The following is a 26,475-nucleotide window of genomic DNA, read 5'->3' as shown; positions in this document are numbered from 1 at the left end:
CCAGGCTCTGAGCCATCAGCCCAGAGCCCGACGCGGGGCTCGAACCCACGGACCGCGAGATCGTGACCTGGCTGAAGTCGGAGGCTTAACCGACTGCGCCACCCAGGCGCCTCTTTTTTTTAATTTTTTAATTTTTAATTTTTTATTTTTTTTTAGTATATTTTGAAGTAAATGAAATTGGTAAATTGGTAAAGTAAAATTATGTCATATGTATAATTATACTCTTTGGTAGCCACAAGCCACATGTGGATATTGAATACTTGAAATGGGCTAGTCTGAATCAAAACGGGTTGTTAAGTGTAAAATATATCAGATTTTTGAAAACTAAGCACAAAATACAAAATTGGAAAAATATCTCAAATTTTTATAGTGATAACACATTGAAATAGTATTTTGGATAAGTTCAGTTAAATAAAATATATTAAAATCTCACCTTTTTAACTTAATATCCTACTGAAAAATATAAAATATTTCTGTTGGCTAGAACTGCTTTAGTGTGTCCTGAAATGTTACCAAAATACTTTTTTTCTCAATTTTTAAAAGTTTTATTAGCTTAAAATCATTCATTGTAAAAATTAAGCGTTATAATTTTTTCATGCAACTTGTCCTGAGTGATTTTTGTGTAAGTCCTGAGATTACAAAGATGAATTAAATACAGACCTTAGTTTCAAGCTGTTTACCATCTTGGATAAATAGATCATATAAATAATATGTAGTGTAAAAGAAAATTGATACTGATACAAGTATCATTGGATAACTTTGTGTAACTTTATCTCTGTCAGAGTTGTAGTTAAGTAGTTCTGGTTAACTGAAATGGTCTTTTCTTGAGCCAGTGGTAGAAGATTATTTTAACTGGCTTAAAATATATCCACTTAGTAGAAAATTTATTAGAGTACATAATTAAAAGCTTAGTATTTTTCAGAGTATTGTGAAATTTATTCCCTGTTGTGCGATCTCGTAAGATACTTTCTTTGTATTAAATAAGCATGAAATTCTTTTTCTAGGCCTATTATAGAAAAATATTCTCAAGTTTATTTTTATAAAATTGCCAAGACATCTGTCTAAATAAAATATAATATCCTGCTTAGTAATTTATATTGAATATTAATTTGGTATTTCAATATTTATTTTCCTTACAAAAGCATAATTTATCCTCAGAATAAGGATGGTGAGCCAGAATACAATCCATGTGGAAAGTATATGGTAAAACTTCACCTCAATGGTGTCCCAAGAAAGGTGAATAATGTCTCTCCCCATCCCCAACCCCTTCTCTCTCTCCCTTCCCCACCTTTGAATATTGAGTAGAATCATTAAGAAATGTTAATTTGTGTAAACATTTAAAAAGATTTTGAGTCTGGTTTTATGCATATTACTACCGATAACATCATATATTAATAATTAAAACTAAAAATCAAGAAAGTCATTTTAAAAATGGTTTTGGGAAATTTATAGAAAGTTTCAGAAAGTAACAATGAGCTAATGACTACCAATGCTTAAACTTTAATCTGATAGTTTTTAATTGATTAAAAAAGAAAAGGAAATCAGACAAAACTAAATCTGTTAGGTCACAAGAGTTTATATGTATAGTCATAAGTTCAGATCTAAGAAGTCTTTAGAATTATGTTTTCCTTTATGAAATATATATGCAGTTTTAAATTACACTAGTTTCTTTAAGAACTGTGAACCTGTTGTGATGGCCTGGCATTGTTGGGATTCTCTAGCTCTTGTCTACTCTGAAGTCTGTGGATCAACATTAGCATTTCCTGGGAACTTACTAGAATTGCAGAATTCTAGGCCTCACCTTGAACCTACTGAATGAGAATCTGCATTTAAACAGTCCTTTCAGTTTGAGAAGCTGAGTTGTTGTTCAGTGGCTCAGTAATACTCAAATTTTGGTGTGTATAGAAGTAGGTGCAGGGCTTGTTAAAACAGATTTTTGGGCCCCACCCCCAGAGTTTCTGGTTCAGAAGTTGTGGGTGGGGCCATAATTTGCATTTCTAACAAGTTCCCAGGTGACACGGATGCTGCTGAGAACACCCTTTGAGAACTGCTGCTCTAGCTGATTACTTAAAATTATTGAGAATGGTTTTTCTGAACTGTAATCTTTAACTCCTTGTTTAAAGAATCTTTGAAAATGTAGTTCCATGATTCTCATATTAGTGTTAGATCGAAATTCTTCCTATCCTTGTTTCCCAAATCACTTTATAATGTGAACTAGAAACTGTATTTGTGGTGATCTCTTCCCTTATTTAAATATATTTTTTAGCCATAATATTCTACTTTTACAACTGAACATGAGTCTTTTTCTAGGTTTAGGTTAAAGGTACAGATAGTAATAATATTTTTACCTTAATAGTGAAGCCCTTTTGTAATTATTTTAGATATAATGTACATTTCTAGAATCTGTAATAATTTTGATGGTAGATCCATTTAACCAGTTGGCTCAAAGGTATCACCTGATAGGGAGATTAGCCTGTAAAATTGAATAAAGACATATATGTATAACATTTTATAATTGACCAGATTCTAGAAATCTGAAACTATCATGATCTTTATAATAGTCATATTGTGCCTTTGTTTCATCTGTATGAAAGGTATTTTTTTCCTTGATAGGAAGGATTTGAAGATATTTTGTACCACCTAAGGAAATTAATGTTCTCTTTCTCCAGGTGATAATTGATGATCAGTTACCTGTTGATCATAAGGGAGAATTGCTCTGTTCTTATTCTAACAACAAAAGTGAATTATGGGTTTCTCTCATAGAGAAAGCATATATGAAGGTCATGGGAGGATATGATTTCCCAGGATCCAATTCAGTAAGTAACAGGATGATCCAGACAGACTTATACTATCCAGTATGACTATTTTGAGAGATTATGGAGGATATGTTTGTTTAAAGGAAAATAAAACAATATTAACTCCTGAAAAATGCTGATCCAATTCCCCTATTAAGGAAGTACTTATTTTCTTTTACAAGGATAGAGCGTTGTAAAGACTCAGTATTCAGGGAAGCTTACAATATATGTCTCCTGTCCTGTTGGGATACAAGACCAGTTAGATACAGTGTACCTTTCCAAAGAAGTCCTCTTCAGATCAAAGGATGTGTCATATTGTCATCCTTATATATGTGTGTGTGTATATATATATATATTTTATATGTCATATTGTCATCCTTTATATGTCATATTGTCATATTGTCATTTATATGTCATATTGTCATCCTTATATATATATATATTTTATAAATTCACATTCAAGGAGTTTCTTGTTTCTTAATTTTTCCCAATCCTAACACTACTTAGCCTATAAAACAAGGTGTGTGCCAGTGTCCTTTAGTTGTATGAGGTAAACTGGGCTTAGATTAGTCATATTAGTATAACTTTGAATTATGGCACTAACCAGCCTGGAGCCTTAGAAACGGTATTTAAGCACTCTTAGCCTCTTTGCTTGTCTAAAATAGGAGGATAACCCCCACCTCGCAGAATTGTAAAGACTAAATGAAATAATGTATGCAAATCATCCATTGTTCATAGCTGGTTAGTTTCCCTGCCTGGTACAGGCCTCCTTCACTCTCTGGTTCTTACAATGTTAGGCAGAGAATGTATAAGTGATAGGTAAATGAAATACGATGTTAAAATTTTTTCTCAGCCTGCATGCTCAATTGTTCTGTCCTTCAAATATTTTCAGTTTAGCTTTCCAATTCAGTGCCTTTTAATTTACCCAGCATAGCCTAGAAAATGAGAATATATGTAAATCATTAGGAAAGTGACTCTCACAAGTGAGTCACTTTAGTGAGTACTAAATGGTGAATGACAGTCACCATCATTATTAAAGCAGCTCTTTCCTGTTACATGTTTTGAGTTTTCATCATACTTACCAGTAAAATAATTCTTGCATTCAGGGAAAGCAACAGAGATTATAAGGAATAGATAAACTTGTGCTTAAATCCAAGTAGGAATTTGAGTTAAACAAGAAATTTATTAGTGGTAGAAAACAGCTTACTACCCTCTGATTTATTCTATCGAAATCATTATATCAAATTAGTAGGATTTAAGAGTCTGGCAACAACATAGACACTCCTGAAAATGTGTTTATGTTACAGAATATTGATCTTCATGCACTGACTGGGTGGATACCAGAAAGGATCGCTATGCATTCAGATAGCCAAACTTTCAGTAAGGATAATTCTTTCAGAATGCTTTATCAAAGGTAAACATACTCATATTCTCTCTCTCTCTCTCCCTCCCTTCCTCCCTTCCCCCCCCCCCCCGTTTTTTGGTAAAGAGTCTGTTTTAAAACTTTATGCCTTATTTATAGAGGAGATACTACAGAGGAAACATTATTAATTACTTAGAGAAATTGTGATTTTATTTATTTTGTTTTTGGTTTAAGTAATCTCTACACCCAGCATGGGGCTCGAACTCAACAACCCTGAGATCAAGAGTCGCATGCTCCACCAACTGAGCCAGCTAGGCACCCCGGGAAATTGTGTTTCTAAAATAGAGTTCACTTTATGTACTTGCTACGGCCAGCCCTCGGTTATCCTCACTGATGGTTACAATTAATCCAGATTATAAATAATCCCAAAACATTTGAATCTGGAATATGTCATATGGACAACTTGTTTTGTACTTCCTAAGTACCTACAATTTGAGGGAAGGTGGAAAAAGAGAAGTCTGAGAATATAAAGAGGAAGGTAGCTTAAGCCTTAAAAGAATGATCCACATGTAAGGACTGGAAAATTGTCTATACAGTACACATTCATTAGTTAAACTAGAAAACTTCAAAGATCTTACAAAATGTATTTCACATCTTCAACTTTATTTGTAAATCATTTGAAAACTTAGCATTTACTTTCCTTCACTGATAAGTTTCTACCTAATAATTGACTAAAACTGGAGGAGAGTGGGGCAGTATGATAATTTATCTGCTACATTGTGAAATACAAATGTACTTCCTGTTCTTTGAAGGGTGTCGGGAATAGCCCATTTTAGAAAAGATTTCAAATTTGCGGAAATTTTCATGTAAATTTTTTGAGACTAAAGGAAAGATAGTGTGATCTGAGGTTACAGAAATGTTTTCTTTAATTATTTCTCTGTCGGGGTCATTCCAGATTTCACAAAGGGGACGTCCTCATCACTGCATCAACTGGAATGATGACGGAAGCTGAAGGAGAGAAGTGGGGTCTGGTTCCCACACACGCATATGCTGTTTTGGATATTAGAGAGTTCAAGGTTTTGCTTTACATTTTTTCCTCCTTTCTCTTACTTAATAGTAAGACATTGCAAGGATCCCTACTAGTATAATAGACTTTTGAATACTGACAAGTCAAGGTTTGGATGAAGTTTTAAAAATCATTCCGCCTATGTTCCATTAAATAATTTGACCTCACCATTGGAAATTATGAAATCAAAAGATGGGAAATGTAATGACAAGGACAGATACTGATGACAAAACAGACATGCTGTATGCCTCTTTTTATTGTTCATAAAAGTAAAGGGTTGAGATAAATACACAGCCCTCAAGGTTCCAGACTATACTCTGGCGTTAGGGTCAGTTATAGTGTTAGGCTGTAGAGCATGGTAGATTTCAGTAAATATTTGTGAAAGGACAGAAAATAAGAGAGTGTCTGTGAATAAGAAACATGCCATTGGTTTTGCAAATGTTTCTCTTCCTAGTTGCCCTAGTTCAGACCCTGGCCCTGTGCTCTGGTGTTGGAATGGTTGACTTCATTACTTCTCAGGTTATTGATTAGTTATTTTCAACTGAAAAATAGGTCTGTTCTACGGATTAGAAAATACAAAGATTACAGGAGGATTCATTTTCCCTGATGTTATATAGTACCTGAGCTATGCAGTCACTAGAAAGTTTAACTAGCCATGTGTTCCACTTTCCCCTGTTTCAACTTACAGAAGGAAGTAGTTATCAATCAGTAATGACAGTGTTCCACTGTGTATTTATTAGATTGATCTTCTTAGATGACACAGGCAATTATATGCAATTATATGAATTATGAAGGCAATAGGGACCTGCTGCAACATTGTTTTTCAAGTCTTTATAGTCTCAAGGCTTTCTAAATCAGCCACTCGTGTATCCCTAACCATACTGTGTAGAATTATGTATTCCTTTAAAAGTAGCATAAAATTTGATGACTTAAAGCAAAAAAATTAAAAATATATGAAATTGAATAAGTTGAGAGCTTTGTGTTTTAGAAATGTGATTTTCCACAAACATCAGTCAAAACATTAGGAATAACAGTTGCTATTATTTAGTACTATGTGTATGTTATTTTATTGTTAAAACATCCTGATAGGTGATCAATAGTGAGGTAATAGTAAGATAATTAAATTTAGATAATGAAAGTCAATATGGAAGTTTAATCTTGAATTTGAGGAAATTTTCTGTGAAGATTATATCATTTACAAGGCTATTTTTCTGATTGTTTAGAGGAAACTAGACAGATAACATGCTTATGAGAGAAATAGGCATCTATGGTTTGACCTGAAAACAAAACATTTAAAAATTTGCTGAATGTCAGTAAAGAATTTCAAATAATAGCCTTTTAAAAAAATCAGAAGTATTATTCACATAGTATCAGTTCCACATGGCAGTTATTTCATAGAGATTAAGGCATTTTAGAGCCTGTGTAGATGGAGTAAACTGTGGCCCCAAGACAGGTTTCTTCACTCTGTTCATATGTGTGCTTTATGGTCATATCTTAATTCTGTGCAAATCCCTGATCAAAAGCGGTATTACCCAGCTTGAGCAGACATCTCACCTTGTGGAGTTGACCCTGCTCTCCTTTTGCTTACATGAACTCTTTGTAGTCAGTGTTGATCTTTATCTAAAGGCTTCTTCATGTGTTAAAATTTTTAGGGGTTTTCTCTAGTATCTTTGATTGGTTATACATTTGGTGAGTTTCCTGGGTTCATCATTTTCATGTTATTTTTGCTGTCTGTATTTTGAGATCATTCCTTAGTTCTGACTTGTATTTGAAAATATTTCCAGGGGTGCCTGGGTGGCTCAGTCAGTTAAGTGTCCAACTCTTAATCTCGGCTCAGGTTGCAATCTCGTGACCTTGAACTTGAGCCCTGCATTGGGCTCCATGCTGACAGCGCGGAGCCTGCTTGAAATTCTCTCTCCCTCTCTCTCTGCCCCTACCCTACTCGTGTTCTCCCTCCTTCTCTCTCTGTCTCTCTCAAAATAAACTTAAAAAAAAATATTTCTCTCCCTGAGGCATTAATTTCTAGAACCTCTGTTGTGCAGGTAGACCTAATCTTAAACTAAAGCTACTGCCAATCTTCTATCATTTGTGAGTTTCTTCATTAAATAAGATTTTATTAACACTTGTATGAAAATGTTATCCTTTTTGTTTGTCTCTAACCAGCTTGAGTTTTCTAAGATCTTTTCTAAGATCTAAGACTTTAGTCTCAGCAGTCCTTTGGGTCATTTTTTTTGTCTCCTCCTTAAGGTGATATTCCATAGTCTACTATGAAGATACATCTCGGTCTCAGCCTGCTGTCTCTAAGTGCAGCAAGTCTCACCAAGGGATTTCTGAATCCATCCACGACGTTGCATTTGCTGCCACGTGGAAATAACTTTGAAAATGGGACATTTCATCATAAACCAGATCCAGATCCTTTTTTAGTCTAACATTTCTTCCCCTATTCAGGGCCTCTGACTTGTAGGCTCTCTATTCAAACAAAATCTACAGCTATATCTTAGTGTCCTTGAATGTCAGTGATTGCTCAGACCTGCCCCAGAAAAGCTTAGCAGCAATTTCCTCTCTTTTATATTCCTTTTTAAATTTTTTTTTTCCAACGTTTATTTATTTTTGGGACAGAGAGAGACAGAGCATGAATGGGGGAGGGGCAGAGAGAGAGGGAGACACAGAATCGGAAACAGGCTCCAGGCTCTGAGCCATCAGCCCAGAGCCTGACGCGGGGCTCGAACTCACGGACCGCGAGATCGTGACCTGGCTGAAGTCGGACGCTTAACCGACTGCGCCACCCAGGCGCCCCTATATTCCTTTTTAAAGAAGTGTTAGACTTCTGGGGCACTTGTGGCTCCGTTGAACGTCTGACTCTTGATTTCCAGCTTGGGTCATGATCTCCTGGTTTACGGGATTGAGCGCTAGGTCCAGCTCTGCACTGGTAGCGCTTGGGTACTGCGTGGAATTCTCGCTCTTCCTCGCTCTGGCCCTCCCCCCACTTGTGCACTCACGTGCTCTCTCTCAAAAACTTAAAGTGATAGAGTTCTGAAATAAGGCACGTTTCCTGTTTATGTAGAACTAGGTTTAATGAAAAAAGTAGTAGTAAATTAGAGTTAAATATCTGTGTGGCAGGGGCAAGAGTGGACAAGTGGTAAGAAAACACTGAGAAAAGGAATTTGAAGATTCCTGAGAGGAATGAGTCTTATGTCTAGAAATCACATCTATCCCAGGCTATGATTTGCCACATTTAAAAATAGAGGAATGTGTTTTTCAAAAACGTCCCCCAGTTTATGACTTCATTAGAAAATTAATACGATTTCCTAATTTGACTACCTGAAATAAGACAAATACCCTTCTGGATTTACAAGCTCTTTGGATTTTCTGAGTCCATGTAATCAGTTCTGTAGACATACCCAGTATTTGTTGAGCACTTACCATAACCTTAACGCTCGGTTTTATAAGCTCAGTGGAGACTTTTGAAAAGGACAATAGTGTTACCATTGCAGGGAGTGTACGATCTCACTGGGGAGTCAAGGCTGGTACATTTGCACAAGTAGGAAGCAAGATACAATGGTGGGAACTTATTTGTTTTAAACTAAAGTAATACGCAGTGTTAGCACTAAAATGTTTAAAGAAAAGGTAGTAATTAATTAAAAGGAGAAGAAAACTGATTGCTAAATATTTTGCATACATTACTTCATTTAATCTTCACAAGAGTGTTCTAGGAAACATTGTAATTTTTATTTTACGTGTGAATAAACAAATGCTCAGAGAGAGAGTAAATGATCCCCACCCAAGGCCCATAAAACTGATAGAGCTGGTGTTCGGTCCCATTTCATTCTGACTCCAAAGTCCATGTTCTTTTCCTCTTCACTGCTTCAGTCTGCACTGAGAGAGGGTCAGTGGAGGAAAAAGCTAAGGAGGACCTGACAGGATCTGAAGGGAGGGTGGTCACAAGGGATCAGAAAGGGCCTTCTGGGGAAGGGAGACAGCATGGTAAATCCCTTTTGACGTAAAACTGAATAAGGATTATTTGTGGGAATTTTGTGAGGAAAGACCAAGTTAGAGCCAAAGATACATGGGGTATGAATACTGGAAAATAAAGTGGGGCCAGAGCAGAGTAGGCTTTGAAAGGATGGGGAAGTCTTGATGCTCTAAGGCAGCACCATGCAAAAGAACCTCCTACCGTGATGGAAATATTGTGTATCTGGGCTGCGCATTAACTGCTAGCTGCACGTGGTCCTTGAACACTTGGAATGTGGTTTGTGTGACTAAGGAGCTGATTTTTAAATTTAAAAAAATTTTAATTATCACCTGTGGTTAGTGACTACCATACGGACAGCATAGCCCTCAGGAATAGGTAGCCATTTACAGTTTTTGATCAGATGTGTGACCTAGTGAAAGTGTTGATTAAAGAATATTTCAACTGGATTTGGAAGGAAAAGTGTTCAAATATAATTAATTAAAAATAGGGTAAAACTCTTTTGCAACTTTATCTCCTGCTTTTTTATTAATAGGGGCTGCGATTTATCCAACTGAAAAATCCTTGGAGTCATTTACGTTGGAAAGGAAGATACAGTGAAAATGATGTAAAAAACTGGACCCCAGAGTTACAAAAACATTTAAACTTTGATCCTCGAACAGCTCAGAAAATAGACAATGGTAAGTATCTTTAATTTTAATACCATTTGATCTTTAAATAACACGGTTTCATAATATGAAAGGTATTTATTCACATCATTTATCATTAAGATATTTTATGGATTAACAGACATCTAATTTTCAGGAATATTTTGGATTTCATGGGATGATCTCTGCCAGTATTATGATGTGATTTATTTGAGTTGGAATCCAGGTCTTTTTAAAGAATCAACATGTATTCACAGGTAACTTTTTTGCACATTTCAGAATATGCTTTATGGTAGTCTCTACTTTTTTCATATATAAGGATTCATTTATGAAGGATTAAGTTATATATATATTATATCATTTATGAAGACCAGCATTCTTTTTGCCATGCCCACAGATGACTGCCACGTAGTTATTTTGTTTATGTATTTCTCAGTTATGCCAAAAAATTTTTAAACAATAAAACAAAAATCCTGATAACTTAGTTGTATTAGAGACACAAAGATTTTAAAAATAGTGTTCTACTTTAGCTCAATGAGAAATTAATTACTACTTTCTTTGTTGACTTTATCTTTTAGTACTTGGGATGCTAAGCAAGGACCTGTGAAAGATGCCTATAGCCTGGCTAACAATCCCCAGTACAAACTGGAGGTGCAGTGTCCACAAGGGGGCGCTGCAGTTTGGGTTTTGCTCAGCAGACACATAACAGACAAGGTACTGATCCCTTCCTTATATATCTATCCCATACAGAAACTTTAAAAAATGTAATTAGACCAATGTGAACAAGATAGTAATTTGATCACCAGCCTGTTTCATTTATGTAAGTGGCTTGAAAATAGTGTAGTATTAGGTAAATGTTTTCCTCTAAGGAAATTTATATACTTACAATCTTGTTCAGAAATCATCTTTGAAGAAAAATGGGAGTTTATGCTTTTCAGTGAGGGTTTTGAGGTTGATTATATATGCTTTAGGTCTTAAGAGTATTAACATAAAATACTCTGAAGGGGGTTTGGAGATGTTAAATCATTAGGCCTGATTCTGTAAAGGGAAACTACCATAATCTTAATAACCTTAGTCTTGTTTAATGTATTACTTTATACAGTGTAGTCATCCTTGAAATGAATTTAATTCAGAGAACATTTTTTATAGCACTAAGTAGCTTAAATGCTCTTAAAATTTGAATTTTCTTCCCACTTAAGAGCATTGTGAGCCCGTTTTCCTAACTACATTGGATTCTTTGTACTTTTAGGATGATTTTGCCAATAATCGAGAATTTATCACAATGGTTGTATACAAGACTGATGGAAAAAAAGTTTATTACCCAGGTATGTTTGGTAGACAAACATTCAGACAAACAATTGAAATTTTATTTACCTGATTACATTTAAAATGACACGCTTTACGTAGATAATATGCAGAAATAATAATGCTGATAGACTAACAAAAACCACTCATACAGACGAGGTGGTATTTATACTACTTTTGTGTTTTGTTTTGATTTGTTTTTAATTTAGAGACCTCAGGAATTTGGGATTCCTATATTCTTATATGTTGCTGTCAGAGTTTTATTTCTAAAACTAATATCTTTTTCTCTGATCAAAAATTCTGTGGTTTTTCCCTGAACTCCTGGATACAATCTAAGCTCTTTGGCATGGTTTATAAGGCTTTTGATATTCTGACCTTAACCTTCCTGTCACCTTTTATCTCCTGCCGTAGCTTTTCACAGTACCCTCAGTGAGGTACTGGCTACTCCTGAACATACCATGCCCTTGTTTCCCCTCTTTTCATACAGTTTCTTCTCCTAAGGATCTCTCTCCTCCTTGTCCTCTACCCATTTTTTTCCTTTTACCCTAGTTTGTGTAATGAACATGGGTAATATCCAGCTTATATGTTACTTCTCTGTGATAACCTTTCTGCCAGGCAAAGTGAATCTTTCCCTCGGTAGGACTCCTGAGGCATTTAACATGCTGTGTTGAAACCACTTTGCTTTCACATTTTAAAAAAAGTTTATCACATGTTAAATGATAGGAACTGTTAGTTTATGTTCTTGTTGGAGAAACAGATAATAAGAAAAATACCAGATAGTGATATGTGTGTAAAGAGATAAATGGGGTCATGTGTTAGTGACTGGTTGGTTGCTTTGGTTAGGTGGCCATGGAGGGCCTCTTTGGGAAAGGATAAGAGGAACCCTAAATGACAAAAAGGAATCAGTCATGTGTAAAGAAATCGAGGGAAAAGCATTACAGGCAGAGGGAAGAACAAATACAAGGACTCTGAAATGAGAAAAAGAAACAGAAAAAAGACCAGTAGGCCAAGGGTGGTGTGATCTCAAGAAGTCAGAAAGATATGCAGGCTCAGATCACATGATGTTCTGTAAGCCACAAGGATTTGGATTTCATTCTCAGTGTGTTGGGAGATCTTTGGAGGGCCTTGATCAGGAAAATGACTTGATAGAAACTTTTTTTTAAAGAACGTTCTCTGTAGAATATATTGGAGGGGGCAAAAAAATAGAAGCAGAGAAACAAATTACATGGTTTTGTATGAGAAATAATGGTGGTTTGAACTTAGTAGAGAAAGAGTGGACAGATTTGGGTTTCAGTAGGATTATCAGGACTTGAGTTGATGTAGGGGGCAAAGAGGAATCAAGACTGATTCCTGTTTTTTGGCTTAATTCATAAAAAGCTGCTGTAACATTTACTGAGATGGGTAAGAGTTGGTGGGGGTGGGGAGGGACCAGTTTTGTTCTGGAGTAAAATCAAAAGTAAATTTTGTGGTTTTGTTACATTTAAGATATCTATTAGATATGCAAGTGTATAAACTAAGTAAGCAATTGGATTTGGGGGAAGAGTTCTGGGATAAAGTCCTGCCATTTGAAGACAGGACTGTATACACTACCAATGGAGAGAGTTGTAGGTACAGAGATGAACACTCAGAACCTGACCCTGGGATTCAAACATCTTAAAGTTGAGCAGAGGAAGGTTACTGCAAAAAATTAGAACAAAATACCTGATGAAATAGAATAAGGTTTCACATGACCCAAGGAGAGAGAATATTTCATGAGGGAAAGAATGAGCAACTGCATCTGTTGCTATTTTAGAGGTCAGGAAATTTAGGTTAGAGAAGAAACAAATGGACATAGCATCTTGGCAGTCATTGTTGACCTTAACAAGAACAGAGTTGGTGGATAGGTGGACTTATAAGCCCAGTTAGAAGTGAATTGAGGAGAGGCTGGGAGGTAAGGAAGCAATTATTGACAGTTCGTTTAAAAAGGGCAAAGAAATGGGCATTACTGGGGGAGATGAGATGGAAAGTGGTTTTGTTAAGTCTTATTTAATCAGAGGAAAATGATACTTGTACCCATTACACTGTGAAGGTCATGAGGCGGGCACTGATTCCTATCAGTCAATATCCCTAGATATCCTGGAGTGGACAAGGCAGTATGTCTAAGAATTAAAGTTAAACTAGCCAGATTTTCTATTCATATGTTGACCACTATACAACCAAAAAAACAAATACTGTGGCTATATATTCTTAGCATTAGATGTTTATATATAGGCTTTCGACCTTCAAAAATATTTTTTTTACTCTTTTTATTTGGATTCTCTTTTTCTTTTTGTTTTTTTTAAAACAATGCTCCCTCTTACATATAATGATACTGCCTTTTCAGAAAAGAGTACTTTCTGGTTTATAATTTTATTTTCATCACAACACGCTGAAGAAAATTTTTAAAATACTCTGAAATTGTTTCTCATTTCACAGAAGAGTAAACTGAGACATAGAAAGGTTAAAAACCTTGTCCAAGATCACAGGCCCTTTTTCTCTTCACTAGATCACACCACTGTGAGCATTAGAGACTTTGCCTGTTACAGATAGATAGTAAAATGTTAGTTATTTCAATAGATTACATTATAAATATTCAGTGTTCCTAAATAAGCTAAGTGATATAGCATTGATTTTAAATGACATGTACTAATTGACATGCATGAAATGATTCTATTGCATTGGCCTTGATTGAGGAGACATCAGAGAATATATTCGGTAACATTGTTTGTAATAGAAAAATACTGTAAATAATTTGTCAGACTGAATAACTAGATGGGGGTATAAATAAGTCATTCATATAATGGAATATCATGCAGGCAGTTTTAAAAGAAATAAACCGTATCTGTGTAGAACAATATGAATCTTAAAAACATGTTGAGTGCAAAATGAAAGCTTAAAATAAGACCTATGCTGTCCTTTTTTTAGATATATGCCCACAGAAATAACATTCACTCATTCATTCATTTTTAGGGATGTGTGTGTGTTAGCGTCTGAAAAGCCCACTAAATCCATCAGAGTGGAATAGAATAGGACTAAGGGTGGTGTTTAAAAGGGACTTTGTTTTATAAAGAATCTAGTATGACAAAAAGTGTTATTCAGTTATGAATGGTGGGGAATATATCTGTTGGTGGGAAGTATATTTTTATATAGTTCTTTGCATCTTAAAACATTTCCTCAAAACAAAACAAAGCAAAGCCAATCTTGACTTTAAAATCCCGTTAGAGAAAAATGCTACATAAGGCTTACTAGGGATTATTTTATACCTCATTGAATGTATTCCAAAAGATTCCTTTTACTTACTAGAAATTATTGAAAGTTTTAAAGTGTTTAATTACAAAGTTTTAGGTTGAAATTTAAATTCTCTAGTAGCATTATATTTTAAAGATTGAATCAGTTGGGGGGGGTCCATCCATTTAATTTTTTTCGTATCATGAATTATAAAACTTAAATTTAAAAACTACAGAAACTAAAGCATAAACCTACTTTTCTGTAGGTGACCCACCTCCATATATTGATGGCATTCGAATTAACAGCCCTCATTATCTGACTAAGATAAAGCTGACCACGCCTGGGACCCATACCTTTACATTAGTGGTTTCTCAGTATGAAAAACAGAATACAATCCATTACACTGTCCGGGTGAGTAAACCAACATACAGTGACAGAACACGATAATATAAAGTACATAATATGCTTGGCCTCATAAGTGGGATTAGCTATAGAAGAAGTTTATACCTGAAAATTGATTGTCCTCTATAAATTTGTGTGTTTATCTGTATATCAGTTCAGTATTAAATTATGCTTCCTGCAGAAAGTAATGCTTTTGAAAAGTAATGTATTTTGAGTGAACATTTTAGTTTTCAGAATAATAATTTAGTCCTAAGGTAATGTGGTATGTTGGACTAATAAGTTCTATTTCAGATCAAGCAGTTAAAAACTTCTTTAACCTCTTTAATACTTTCATTGAGTTAAAAAACACAACTTTGAACTTAGTGAAAGGAAATCAATTGCTTATAAACATACTGTTATCATGTAGCTGGGAAGGTTATTTTAATTTTGTTCTGCATAGGCTGTTTTCCCATACATCAGTAAGGGAGCTCAGTTTGAATAGATTTTTAGAGACATTGGGGAACTGCTTCTACCCCTTTATTCTTCAGATGCAGAAACTGAGGCCTAGCGAAATTGTCCTGAGTCAAACACACAGAAAGCCAGGACAAGAACCCCAGCTGTTCAGTTCCCAGTTCATTAAACCTGACTTGATAACTAGGCTGTGTACAGAATCATGGCTTTTATGTATGCCACCTAAGTTTTCAGCCTTCCAATATATTCTTTTATCACTTTGGTATTTTTATAAGTATACACTTTATCAGTACAATAAACTTTTTTCTTTTTTTCAATCACTTTTTTTTTAATCTAGGTATATTCAGCCTGCAGCTTTACTTTTTCAAAGATTCCTTCACCGTACACCTTATCAAAACAGGTAAGAGAATTCTTTCTCTGGGTCATAATCTCAGAAAAATCTTAGAATTCCCTTGCCTTTTTCTCCTTTTCTCACTTTATCTTTCACATTTAACAATTAAACATTCTGAACTTGACAGTAACACAAGGGAAATGTAAGTAGCCTGCAGTCTGGGTTGGAATACGAGATCTTCAGTGAACAACATTCAATGATTCTGTGGGAAGAACTAAAGTTCAAAGAAAGAAGATTATGTAGACTTTGGTCATTAGGGAAGGGTTCATCATGTAGACGAACCTTTAAAGTAGAATTTGAGACTGGTTTTGCAGGGTGTGCTAGATCACACACAGCGGAAGATTCGAGGGAGAATTCGTGGCTCCCTTGTCAAATGTTAATTGACCATACATATTTGGGATTGTTTTGATAACTGTAGCTTTATAGCATAGCTTGAAATCAGAAAGTTTGATATCTCCTGCTTTTTCTTTCTTGGGATTTCTTTGGCAATTCAGGGTCTTTTGTGGTTTCATGTAAACTTTAGGAGTGTTTTTTTTTACTTGTCATTAGAGTCCTGATAGGGATTGCATTGAATTTATCGATGGCTTTTGGTGTTGACATTTTAACAATATTCTTTCAGTTCATGAACATAGAATACCTTTCCATTTATTTTGTCATCTTCAGTTTCTTTTATTAGAATATAGTAGTTTTCAGATTAGAGATCTTTCACCTCCTTAAATTTATTCCTAAGGATCTTATTGTTTTTGATGTTACTGTAAATGGGATCAGTTTCTTTTTCAGAAAATTTGTTAACAGAAATATTACTGATATTCTGTATGTTAATTTTGTATCCCGCAGCTTTACTGAATTTGTTGATTAAATCTAACAGGTTTTTGGTTGAGTCTTTAGGGTTTTCTATATATAAAATGTCACGTGCAAAGAGAGACAATTTTACTTCTTCCCTCCAATTCTAATACATTTTCTTTTTCTTGCTTGATTGCTCTAGCTAGGACTTCCAGAATTATATTGAATAGCAGTGGTGAGAGTGAACATCCTTGTCTTGTTCTCCTGATCTTAGAGGAGAAGTTTTCAGTTTTTCACCATAGAGTATGATGTTAATTGTGAGCTTGTCATATATGGCCTTTATTATGTTGAGATATGTTCCATCTATGGCTCATTTCTTAGAGAAGAGTTTATATCATGAACAGATACTGAATTTTCTCAAATGCTTTTTCTGCATCTGTTGAGATGATTAGAAGATTGTTTTCTTTTGTTCTGTCTTTTATGATGTATCACATTGACTGATTAGCATATGCTGAACCATCCTTGCATCCCTGGGAATAAATCCCACGTAATTGTGGTGAATGATCGTTTTAATGTGCAGTGGAATTCGATTTGCTAAATATTTTGTTGAAAACATTTATATCTGGGGGCGCCTGGATGTCTCAGTGGAGCATCCAACTCTTAATCTCGGCTCAGGTCATGATCTCACTGGTTCATGAGTTCGAGCCCCATCTCAGGCTCTGTGCTGGCAGCATGGGGCCTGCTTTGGATTCTCTCTTTCTCCCTCTCTCTCTGTGCCTCCCTTATTTGTTCTCCTTCAAAATTAATAAACTTAAAAAAAAATGTTTATATCTGTATTCATCAGGGATATATTGGCCTATAGATTTTTTTTTTTTTATAAATGTTTTTATTTATTTTTGAGAGAGAGAAAGAGAGAGAGAGATAGCACATAAGCAGGGGAGGGGCAGACACACACACACACACACACACACACAAACACACAGAATCCAAAGCAGGCTTCAGGCTCTGAGCCATCAGCACAGAGCCCCACACGGGGCTCGAACTCCTGAGCCATGAGATCATGACCTGAGCCCAAGTCAGACGTTCAACTGACTGAGCCACCCAGGCGCCCCAGGCCTGTAGATTTCTTTTCCAGTAGTGTCCTTTTCTGTTGTTGGTATCCCGATAATGCTGGCCTTGTAAAATGAGTTTGGGAGCGCTCTTTGATTTTTTTGGAAGAGCTTGAGAAGCATTGATGTTAATTCTTTTTTACATGTTTGGTAAAATTCACCCGTGAAGTCATCTAGTCCTGGGTTTTTTTTCATCAGGAGATCTTCAGATTACAGATTGTCTCCTTACTGGTAGTTGGTCTATTCAGATTTTCCATTTCTTCTAGGTTGTCTAGCTTGTTAGCATATAGGTGTCCTGTTATGAGCCTTTGAATTTCTATGTTATCAGTTGCAGTGTAGCCTTTTTCATTTATAATTTTATTGACTTGGGTCCTTTTTCTTGCTTAGTCTAAGGGTTTGTTAGTTTTATCTTTTCAAGGAACCAACTTTGTTCATCTTTTTTTTTTTTTTTTCCTGTTTTCTATTTCATTTATTTCTGCTCTGATCTTTATTATTTCCTTCTGCTAACTTTGGGCTCAGCTTGTTCTTTTTCTAGTTCCTTAAGGCATAGAGTAAGGTTATTTGGGATCTTCCTTGCTTCTTTTTTGTTGCTGTTTATATTATTTTGAGAGAGAGGGAAAGTGCATGAGTTCAGTAGCAGCAGAGAGGGAATCCCAAGCAGGTTCTTTGCTGTCAGTGCAGAGCCTGATGTGGGGCTTGATCCCACTAACAGATCACAACCCTAGCCAAAATCAAGAGTCAGGTGCTTAACTGAGCTACCCAGGTGCCCCATCCTGTGTCTTTTAATTGGAAATTTTAATGCTTATGTTTACATTAATGATAGGTAAGGACTTACTATTGCCATTTTATTGTTTTCTGGTTGTTTTATAGATCCATTCTCTGTTTCTTATCCTGTTGTCTTTTTGTGTGTGTTTTGAAGTCTTTTGGTATGAAATAAGTATGCTCTGACTTTATTGGGTTCTTTTGTGTAATTACTACAGGATTTTTCCTTACTATTACCATGAGGCATACATAAAGTATCTTAAACTTATAATACTTTAAACTGATAATAACTTAATGACTTCAGTGGAATTCATGTTTTATACTTTTACTTCTCTTCCTCTTCACATTTTAGGTTATTGCTGTTACAGTTTACATGTTTTTAATATTGCATAACTAATAACAGATTATTGTAGTTATTATTTTTACTACATTCAGGGTTTTTTAACTTTTAAACTGCAGTGCTAAGTGAATTATGCATCAACTATTACCAAATTCCAGACTCTGACTATATATTTACTATTACCAGTGAGATTTACACTATCTTTTTATGTTTTTATGATATTAATTAGCATTCTTTTACTTCCACTTAATGAACTCCCTTTAGCATTTCTTATAAGGCAGATCTAGGGGTAATGAACTCCCTCAGCTTTTGTTTAGGAAACCCTTTTATCCCTCCATTTCTAAAGGATAGCTTCACCAGGTATAGAATTCTTGGTTGATTGCTACCTTCTTTTAGTATTTGAAATATGTCATTCTGTTCTGTCCTAGCCTGAAAAAGTATCTGTTGAGAAATATGCTAATAATCTTATAGGAGGTCCTTGTATGTAATCTCTCTTTTTGTTTGCTGCTCTTAAAACTGTCTTTGACTTTTGACAGTTTAATTAATAATGTGTTTGGTGTAGCCCAGTTTGGGTTCAGCTGTCGAATCCTTGGGCCTCATGGACTTGGATATTCCTCTCTCTCCCCAGGGTTTGGGAAAGGTTTGCTCTAAATATACTTTCTCTGCCTTTCTCTCTCTTCTCTTTCTAGAATTTATGTAGTGCAAATATTGTTTCTTTTCATTGTGTCCTATAATTCCTATAGGCTTTCTTCACTCTTTTTCATTCTTTTTTTGTTTTATTCCTCTGGGTAGTTTTCGATGTCCTGTGCTCCAGATCGTTGATTGTTTCTTCAGCACTATTGAGTCTACCTTTCAAACTCTCTACTGATTTCTTCAATTATTGTATATTTCAACTCTAGGATTTGTTTGGGTGTTGTTGTTTTTTTTTCTTTGGATGATTGCTATTTCCTTATCAAACTTGTTTTGTTCATTCGTTGTTTTCTTAATTTTGTTTTCTTATAGTTCATTAAATATCCTTAAAGATTATTCTCCATTCTTTGACAGTTCATAGATCTCCATTTTCTTAGGGTTATTGGAGCATTATTAGTTTTTTTAGTGATGTCATATTTACCTGCATTTTTGTGATCCTTGGTTTCTTATGTTTGTGAATCTTCGCATTTGAGTAATCAGGCTCCTCTAGCAGACTTTACAGCTTTGTTTGGGCAAGAACAGTTTTCCACCAGTTAGTTTAGTTTGGGTTTCTGGGTGTGTCTGTTGGTATTGGCCTTGGGCAGATTGGGGCCTGCTATGATTGTCTGTTTTTGGGCAAGGCGGCTGTTAGAACTCTGAGGACAGGGATGGCGGTTGTGCCACTAGCTGAGAACAGTTGGGTAGGACTGCTGGCTTGGTCCCTACCCAAATGAGGCTGTGGATCTGGCTGCACAGCTGCTTACATTCTCTGGTCAGCCTTACGTACTACTTGGGACTACTATAGTCAGTAGTAGATCGTAATAGCAGTGAATTAGTTTCCCTGCTTTGGCTGGGCAACAGGACAGGACCCAGGCATTGTGCAGTTCATCGTGCGGGAACCCAAATCAGGCCAGAATGTGCACTGAATTTCCTAGTCCGGAGAGGCCACCAGTGTTGCTCTGCAGACAGGGCAAGCCACAAGCTGTGCTTTGCTCGAGTGCCACTGTGAGCAGGGGTGTTGGGTTTGGCGGCTTCCCATGTGCTCTGGTTAGATTCCTTAGACAGCCTGAAGGTTGTATTCCATGATGAACGGGGCTACAAATTCCTCGCCTTGTGGGCTCAGCAGGAGATGCAGCTCTTTGTCATCTTAACACAAGCCCACCTATATACCACGTTCCATAACCAAACAAGGCCACAGGCTTTGCTCTGAAAACTATCAGTTCTGCGTACCACTTGGCTAAAGCGCCATTAGAGTGCACAGCATCCAGTAGTTGTCACCAGCCCTTCTGATCAGATTGGGCTGGAAGGCACTCTACAGCAGTTAGAGCTGTGATTCAGCTCCTTGGGTGGGTATGGGCAAACCAGGCTCTAGGGCTGGCAAAACTCGTTCGAGTGTCCAGATCAGGCACATCTGCACCCCGCCAAGTTCCCTGGTCAGAGAGTACCCTGGACTTGGTTCTGCATGAGCCGATTGCTACTTGGACACCGCAGGTATGAATTCAGTCTGCCAAGGTCCATGTGCTGGTTGTTGCAAGCTCCCCCCCCTCCACTGCCGCAGATTGCCCTGCAGTCCTCATGGTGGAAGGTCAGAGTAAGGGCTTCTGCAGAGTAATCCATAATGCTGGGGGATGCTGGTTGGCCACTGGAGTAATCGGACTCGGGAGACCTGTCCACATGGTGCAGTGCTGGCCTAGAGACAATGGGGCCCACAAGTATTATTTCTCTTCGCCTTCTAAGGCAGTTTGTCCTGGTCTCTGTGGTGCACGGGGGTCCTTCAGTCTCACCCCCATGTTTAGGATTCTCTCAGTGGTATCCTACTCTTGAATAGCTGTTTGTTGTCCTTATGAGTGGGAGCAAAGGAGGAGGAACCTTTGTTGCCATCTTGGTGACCTCATTCCCTTTCTAAAGTCTTTAAAGTAGAATTGGAGAATGAGAAGTTTTATTAATACAGAAACTTTGTTTTATTAGATTAATGGAAAGTGGAGTGGTCAGAGTGCTGGAGGATGTGGAAATTTCCAGGAAACTCACAAAAATAACCCCATCTACCAGTTCCATATAGAAAAGACTGGGCCATTACTGATTGAGCTAAGAGGACCAAGGTTTGTGATTAAGTAACTTTCTTAAATTAATATCTTCTTAAAAATGAGTTTAGTGGAACACAGTAGGGTTTTGAAACAGACTTATGCATATACATGCACTTGATTAATGAAAAAGATGGCATTGCAGAGGAGTGGGGGAAGGATGGTCTGTTGAGTAAATGTGCTGAAATAATTGAGTATCCGTGTGCCAAAAAGGTCATTAGACAGCTTTCTCACATCAAATCTATGTTAATGACTACAGGACAAAGATTTATAAATATGCTACATTAGTAAAAAAGAAAAAAAAATCGAGTTTAAAAAAAAAAAAAAAAACTCAAATAGGCATGACATAAGAGGAAGAGTCCCAAATGGCTAATAAACCATTATAAGAGCCAACCATTTGTAACAACCCAAGTGTTCATCATGGCATTGAAGATTATAGAATAGTCCTAGAGTCCTGCATGACAATGAAAATAAATTACAAGTACCCAGAATAAGATAGAGAAGTCTTAAAAAACAATGCTGAGCAGAAGCCACACATAACAGAACGTCAGCTGTGTGATTCCACTTCTGTGAAGTCAGGCAAAACTAAACTATTATCTAAAGATGCACACTTAGGTTATCCAACTGTATAAAAGCAAGAAAGGAGGAGGTTGGAGATTGGGTGAGATAGGTGAAGGGGATTCAGAGGCACAAACTTCCAGTTATAAGTCAGAAAGATGAAAAGTACAACATAGAGAATACGGTCAATAATATTGTTATGTGGTGACTACAATTACCCTGGTGAGCATGACATAGAGAACTTGTCGAATCACTATGTTGTATTCCTGAAATTGATATGTCAACCAAGCTTTTTTTTAAAAAAGCAAGGAAGTGTTAAATGTTTGCTTTATGGGGACGGGATTTGTAAGGAAAGGAGCGTACAGGGACTTCTGTGGTGCAGAGAGGGTTGTATTGATTTAGGTAGTGGCAACCCGTATGTGTATTCATTTATAGGTTATTTAGGTTATTCTGTGTACGTTGTGTTCTGTTTTATCTTTTAATTTTTTTTTTTTTAATGTTTATTTTTGAGACAGAGACAGAGCATGAACGGGGGAGGGGCAGAGAGAGAGGGAGACACAGAATTGGAAGCAGGCTCCAGGCTCTGAGCCATCAGCCCAGAGCCTGACGCAGGCCTCGAACTCACAGACCACGAGGTGGTGACCTGAGCTGAAGTCGGAGGCTTAACCGACTGAGCCACCCAGGCGCCCCTGTGTTTTTCAACTTAAAAAGGTTTAAAGCACACAGAATAAGACTAGTACATATTTCTAAATAAAACAATTTTTGCCTTTTTTACAAACTACTTCAAAAACTCAATCCTTTAGATGTGGTTAAGCTATTTTTCTACAGTTTGATAGGTGAAATAATGTATTTAGTTGCCCTTTTGTATTCGTCAATAGACTAAAAGCGTTTGTGTGTATTTTTTCCTTTGCCTATTCACGTCTTTTGCCCATTTTTCTCTTGGAATTGTCATGTTTTTCTGAATTGTAAGCATGAATAAGGATCAGTAGCACGTATTTGCAGATATTTTTCCCAGATTGTGTTTTGTTTTTTTTGCATAGAGAAAAATTTCCATTTTAAAGTAATCAGACCTGTCTTTTCTGATTTTGCTATGGGCAGGAAATCTCACCCCAATATCAAATTTTTACATTTTTCTAGTTCTTTTATGGTTTACTGTTAACATCCACATAGAATGTATATTTGGTGTGAATACAATTTGACAGGGTTTTTTTTTCCCTAAATTTGTCACTTCATCTTAATCCTGTCTTTACTGATTTAGAATGTCATGTTTACTATATGCTTATTACTTTTGTAAATTTAGGTTTTATTTCAGGGCTTTCCCTCTCCTTCCACTTTTTCTGCATACAAAGACAGTATTTTACCACTGAAATTCCACAGTATTCTCTTGAGAGCCTGTGGTAAAAATAGTTTCTTCTAAAGTAAGTTTAATATTAATCTCCATACCTTCAATTTAAAAATATAAATGGTATTTTGTATAATTAAGAGTAAAAATAGTATGCATTTCAGAGTGTTGCCTGCTCCTAAAGCTTTAGAAAGCATATGCTTGATTTAATAGTATATCTGTACTTTATTTTTAGGTATGTGTTTGATACTACTTAATAACAGTAATTGGTTTTTGTTGTTGTTGTTGGCAGGCAATATAGTGTTGGATTTGAGGTTGTAACAGTCTCCATGGTGGGAGACCCTGGTCCCCATGGCTTTCAGAGGAAATCTAGTGGTGACTATAGGTAATGTTGGCACTTTGCATCTAATTTGTACTTTACTTTCTGTGGCTTCATCTTCTGTAAACTTTGTTCTCATTTTCCTTGCATACAGGTGTGGGTTTTGCTACCTGGAATTAGAAAATATACCTGCCGGGATCTACAATATCATTCCTAGTACTTTTTTGCCTAAACAAGAAGGACCTTTTTTCTTGGACTTCAATAGTGTTATCCCCATCAAGACAACACAACTTCAATGATGCAAATTTCAGCATTTACTGGATTTTATACTTACCGAACATCAACTCTTCGAATGAAGACAGAAACCCTCAGAACAGAATTAAATCTCTAAAAATGTCACAGTGGGATCTGGTGCTTGGGTCACAGTGTTTAGAAATGTATGTAGTCAGAATTACCCTAAATCACTTAGAAGTCCTAGTTCCACGGTTTTGTGTGTACAAGGAGTTGGTTTGCATTGAGGGGCCACATCTTATAAAAGCACGTGCTGATGATTAAAGGTTAGACTCCGCACTGTGAGATGCCTTTGCTGAAAGAGCTGTGACCAGATAGCAACAGGACATATCCGCTCACATGGTGGAACAGTAGGCTGACATAGATCCTGAAATACTTATATTTGTCTTTTGGCAAAGCATGTCGTAAGTTAAACTTGCTTGTGTTGTGACTCTACATCTTGGGCAACGAATTACCAAATGAATCATGTCGCCGTAACAGATTTTAATTCTGTACTATGACTTTCAGTGTTTGTGGCCCAGATGTTATGAAAGAATAAAGCTTTAAGAAATATTTTAACTTAGTTAACAATGAAGGTTGTTGAACTTAGGTACCTGTCTCCCATTAATTCATGTGAAGAGAACTGAGATAAATTCATTATTGGAATGCTTATTTTTTATCAGGCTGACTGAAGGTAATAATCTTAAAAACTGCTCTTATGGTGACACTGAAGAAAATACAGTGGAAAATTTAATATATGGTAACTGTGGTTGCATTTAGAGCAACTGCCAAGGTACTACTGCCGTGTATAAATTCCCAGTTTACATAAAAATCCATCAGAGCAGAATGATGCTCAAGGTTTTAAACATCTGAAAATAAGGTGGAATTTTTCATTGTCTCTGCTTTATAATTATCACAACTTATTTTGTATTTCTACTTCCTTTAATTGAAATAAAATCTTTATACTTACGGAAACTGCATAGTTTAACCTAGAGAAATTATTAAAGGACTTCATCTAGTACATTCCATCTAAATGAAAATTTATACTTCAACAAATCTGTTTCATATTCAGAACAGTGATTTCTACTTTGGTAACTATTTTGTGCTTTCAATTTTAGATGGATTAATTTTCTGTAGCCCTTTAAAAAGAAAAATTTGTAGCGTGAAGTGTATTTTAAACACATGACTGGAACCTTTTGTATTCAATACAGTAAAACCTTCGTTTGCAAGCATAATTCATTCCAGAAACATGCTTGTAATCCAAAGCACTTGTACATCAAAGTGAATTTCTCCATAAGAAATAATGGAAACTCAGTTGATTCATTCCACAACCCAAATAAATTCGTATAAAAATGATTATAACACTGTAATACAAAATATAAAGAAAAAATCTGCACTTACCTTTGAAAACCTTCGTGGCTAGTGTGACGGAGACGAGAGAGGAGGGTGATTGTGTAGGACGACTTTCCCTATAATGGAATCACGGCTATCGGCTCAATGGAAGCTTTTTGTGTGACTTTAACAACCTATCCAATGACATTTGCTTTTGTCTCCTTTTGAGGATATCGTGGAAATGTGACATTGTGTTGTCGTTAAACACATTCATCGCTCACACTGCTACAGCCTTATTCGAGTGGTGCTTTTCTACAAAATTTTGCACTGTTTTCCACATTTTACACATCTCCCTAATTTCATTTGAAGTGAGGGATTCCTCTTAGACGAGACGCAGACGTAGACTTCTTATAAAATCTTGCAATTTCGGCCACTTGCATACCTTGCTCCTACTTCTCGATGACTTCTTAACTTCCGCCATAATGATCTCCTCCGCCTTACTGCTTTTCTTTTCAACCTTTTTCCTCATTCGGGCCATTGTATATGCTCGCACGGATATGGACTACAGTATTAATAAACTTGTCATATACTGTATTTAATGTTACTGGCAATAAGGAAAGGTTCTACATCTGCAGGCAGCCTGACCTAGAATGAAGCAAAGCATTCCTAAGTTTACTCTTGTATGGAAAAGCAAAGGACTGTCCGTAGGTGCTTTGAAGTGACAAAAACTACACTAGGGCCAGTTATAGGCACCTCCCAACATTCTGAAAAATCATTGATTTCTGCTGAACACTATGGCCTGAGACTGAGCATGGGAGACGATCACCCACAATCCCACAGAGAGAACGAACCACTGCTGGCTAAGTTGTGATCATGTGACATTCAGCATTGCATACTACTATTGCAAGACCTGGCTCGTGTATCAACTTAAAATTAGAAATCTTTGCTCGTCTTGCAGAACATTCACAGAACAAGTTACCACAATCCAAGATTTTACTGTATATTGTACAGGGTGGAAAGTGAAATAAGACCGAATCCCTGCCTTCAAAATTCTAATAGAGGCCTACACATGAGCAATACACTGTTGAATTCTATAATAGAGCTCCACGCATGGTGCTACAGACATAGCAGACCAGGTGTGGCTGGACCAACACAGAAAACAGATCCTCAACTAGAGGCACATGACAATCACCTGGGGGAGCTTTTAAAAGCTCAGTACCCAAGTATACCCCAAATCAATAATACTGGTCTCTAGGGTTAAGACCAGGGAGTTTT

General features: G+C 36.3%; 1 protein-coding gene across 2 annotated transcripts in view; it reads left to right on the top strand.

Annotated features, from left to right (window-relative positions):
• The window catches only part of CAPN7 (calpain 7), a 42,439-nt gene extending 17,593 nt beyond the window's left edge, over positions 1 to 24,846 (top strand). Inside the window, exons 9-21 of one of the 2 annotated variants that reach the window (XM_040480158.1) lie at positions 1,143 to 1,236; positions 2,670 to 2,816; positions 4,103 to 4,209; positions 5,114 to 5,234; positions 9,730 to 9,874; positions 9,999 to 10,098; positions 10,420 to 10,555; positions 11,091 to 11,166; positions 14,658 to 14,803; positions 15,582 to 15,644; positions 21,267 to 21,397; positions 23,572 to 23,664; positions 23,753 to 24,846. In XM_040480158.1, coding sequence (XP_040336092.1) covers positions 1,143 to 1,236; positions 2,670 to 2,816; positions 4,103 to 4,209; positions 5,114 to 5,234; positions 9,730 to 9,874; positions 9,999 to 10,098; positions 10,420 to 10,555; positions 11,091 to 11,166; positions 14,658 to 14,803; positions 15,582 to 15,644; positions 21,267 to 21,397; positions 23,572 to 23,664; positions 23,753 to 23,897 — 1,504 coding nt within the window. In that variant the 3' untranslated portion in view covers positions 23,898 to 24,846. The remainder of the gene's footprint in view (positions 1 to 1,142; positions 1,237 to 2,669; positions 2,817 to 4,102; positions 4,210 to 5,113; positions 5,235 to 9,729; positions 9,875 to 9,998; positions 10,099 to 10,419; positions 10,556 to 11,090; positions 11,167 to 14,657; positions 14,804 to 15,581; positions 15,645 to 21,266; positions 21,398 to 23,571; positions 23,665 to 23,752) is intronic. The other variant, XM_040480159.1, reaches the window with a different exon arrangement.
• The last annotated feature ends 1,629 nt before the right edge of the window (positions 24,847 to 26,475 follow it).

Source organism: Herpailurus yagouaroundi, unplaced genomic scaffold (genome assembly GCF_014898765.1).
Source record: "Herpailurus yagouaroundi ecotype Mexico unplaced genomic scaffold, PumYag 159, whole genome shotgun sequence".
Lineage (NCBI taxonomy): Eukaryota > Metazoa > Chordata > Mammalia > Carnivora > Felidae > Herpailurus > Herpailurus yagouaroundi.
Note: the sequence above shows the minus strand (reverse complement) of the source record. Positions and strands in the feature narration are given on the sequence as shown.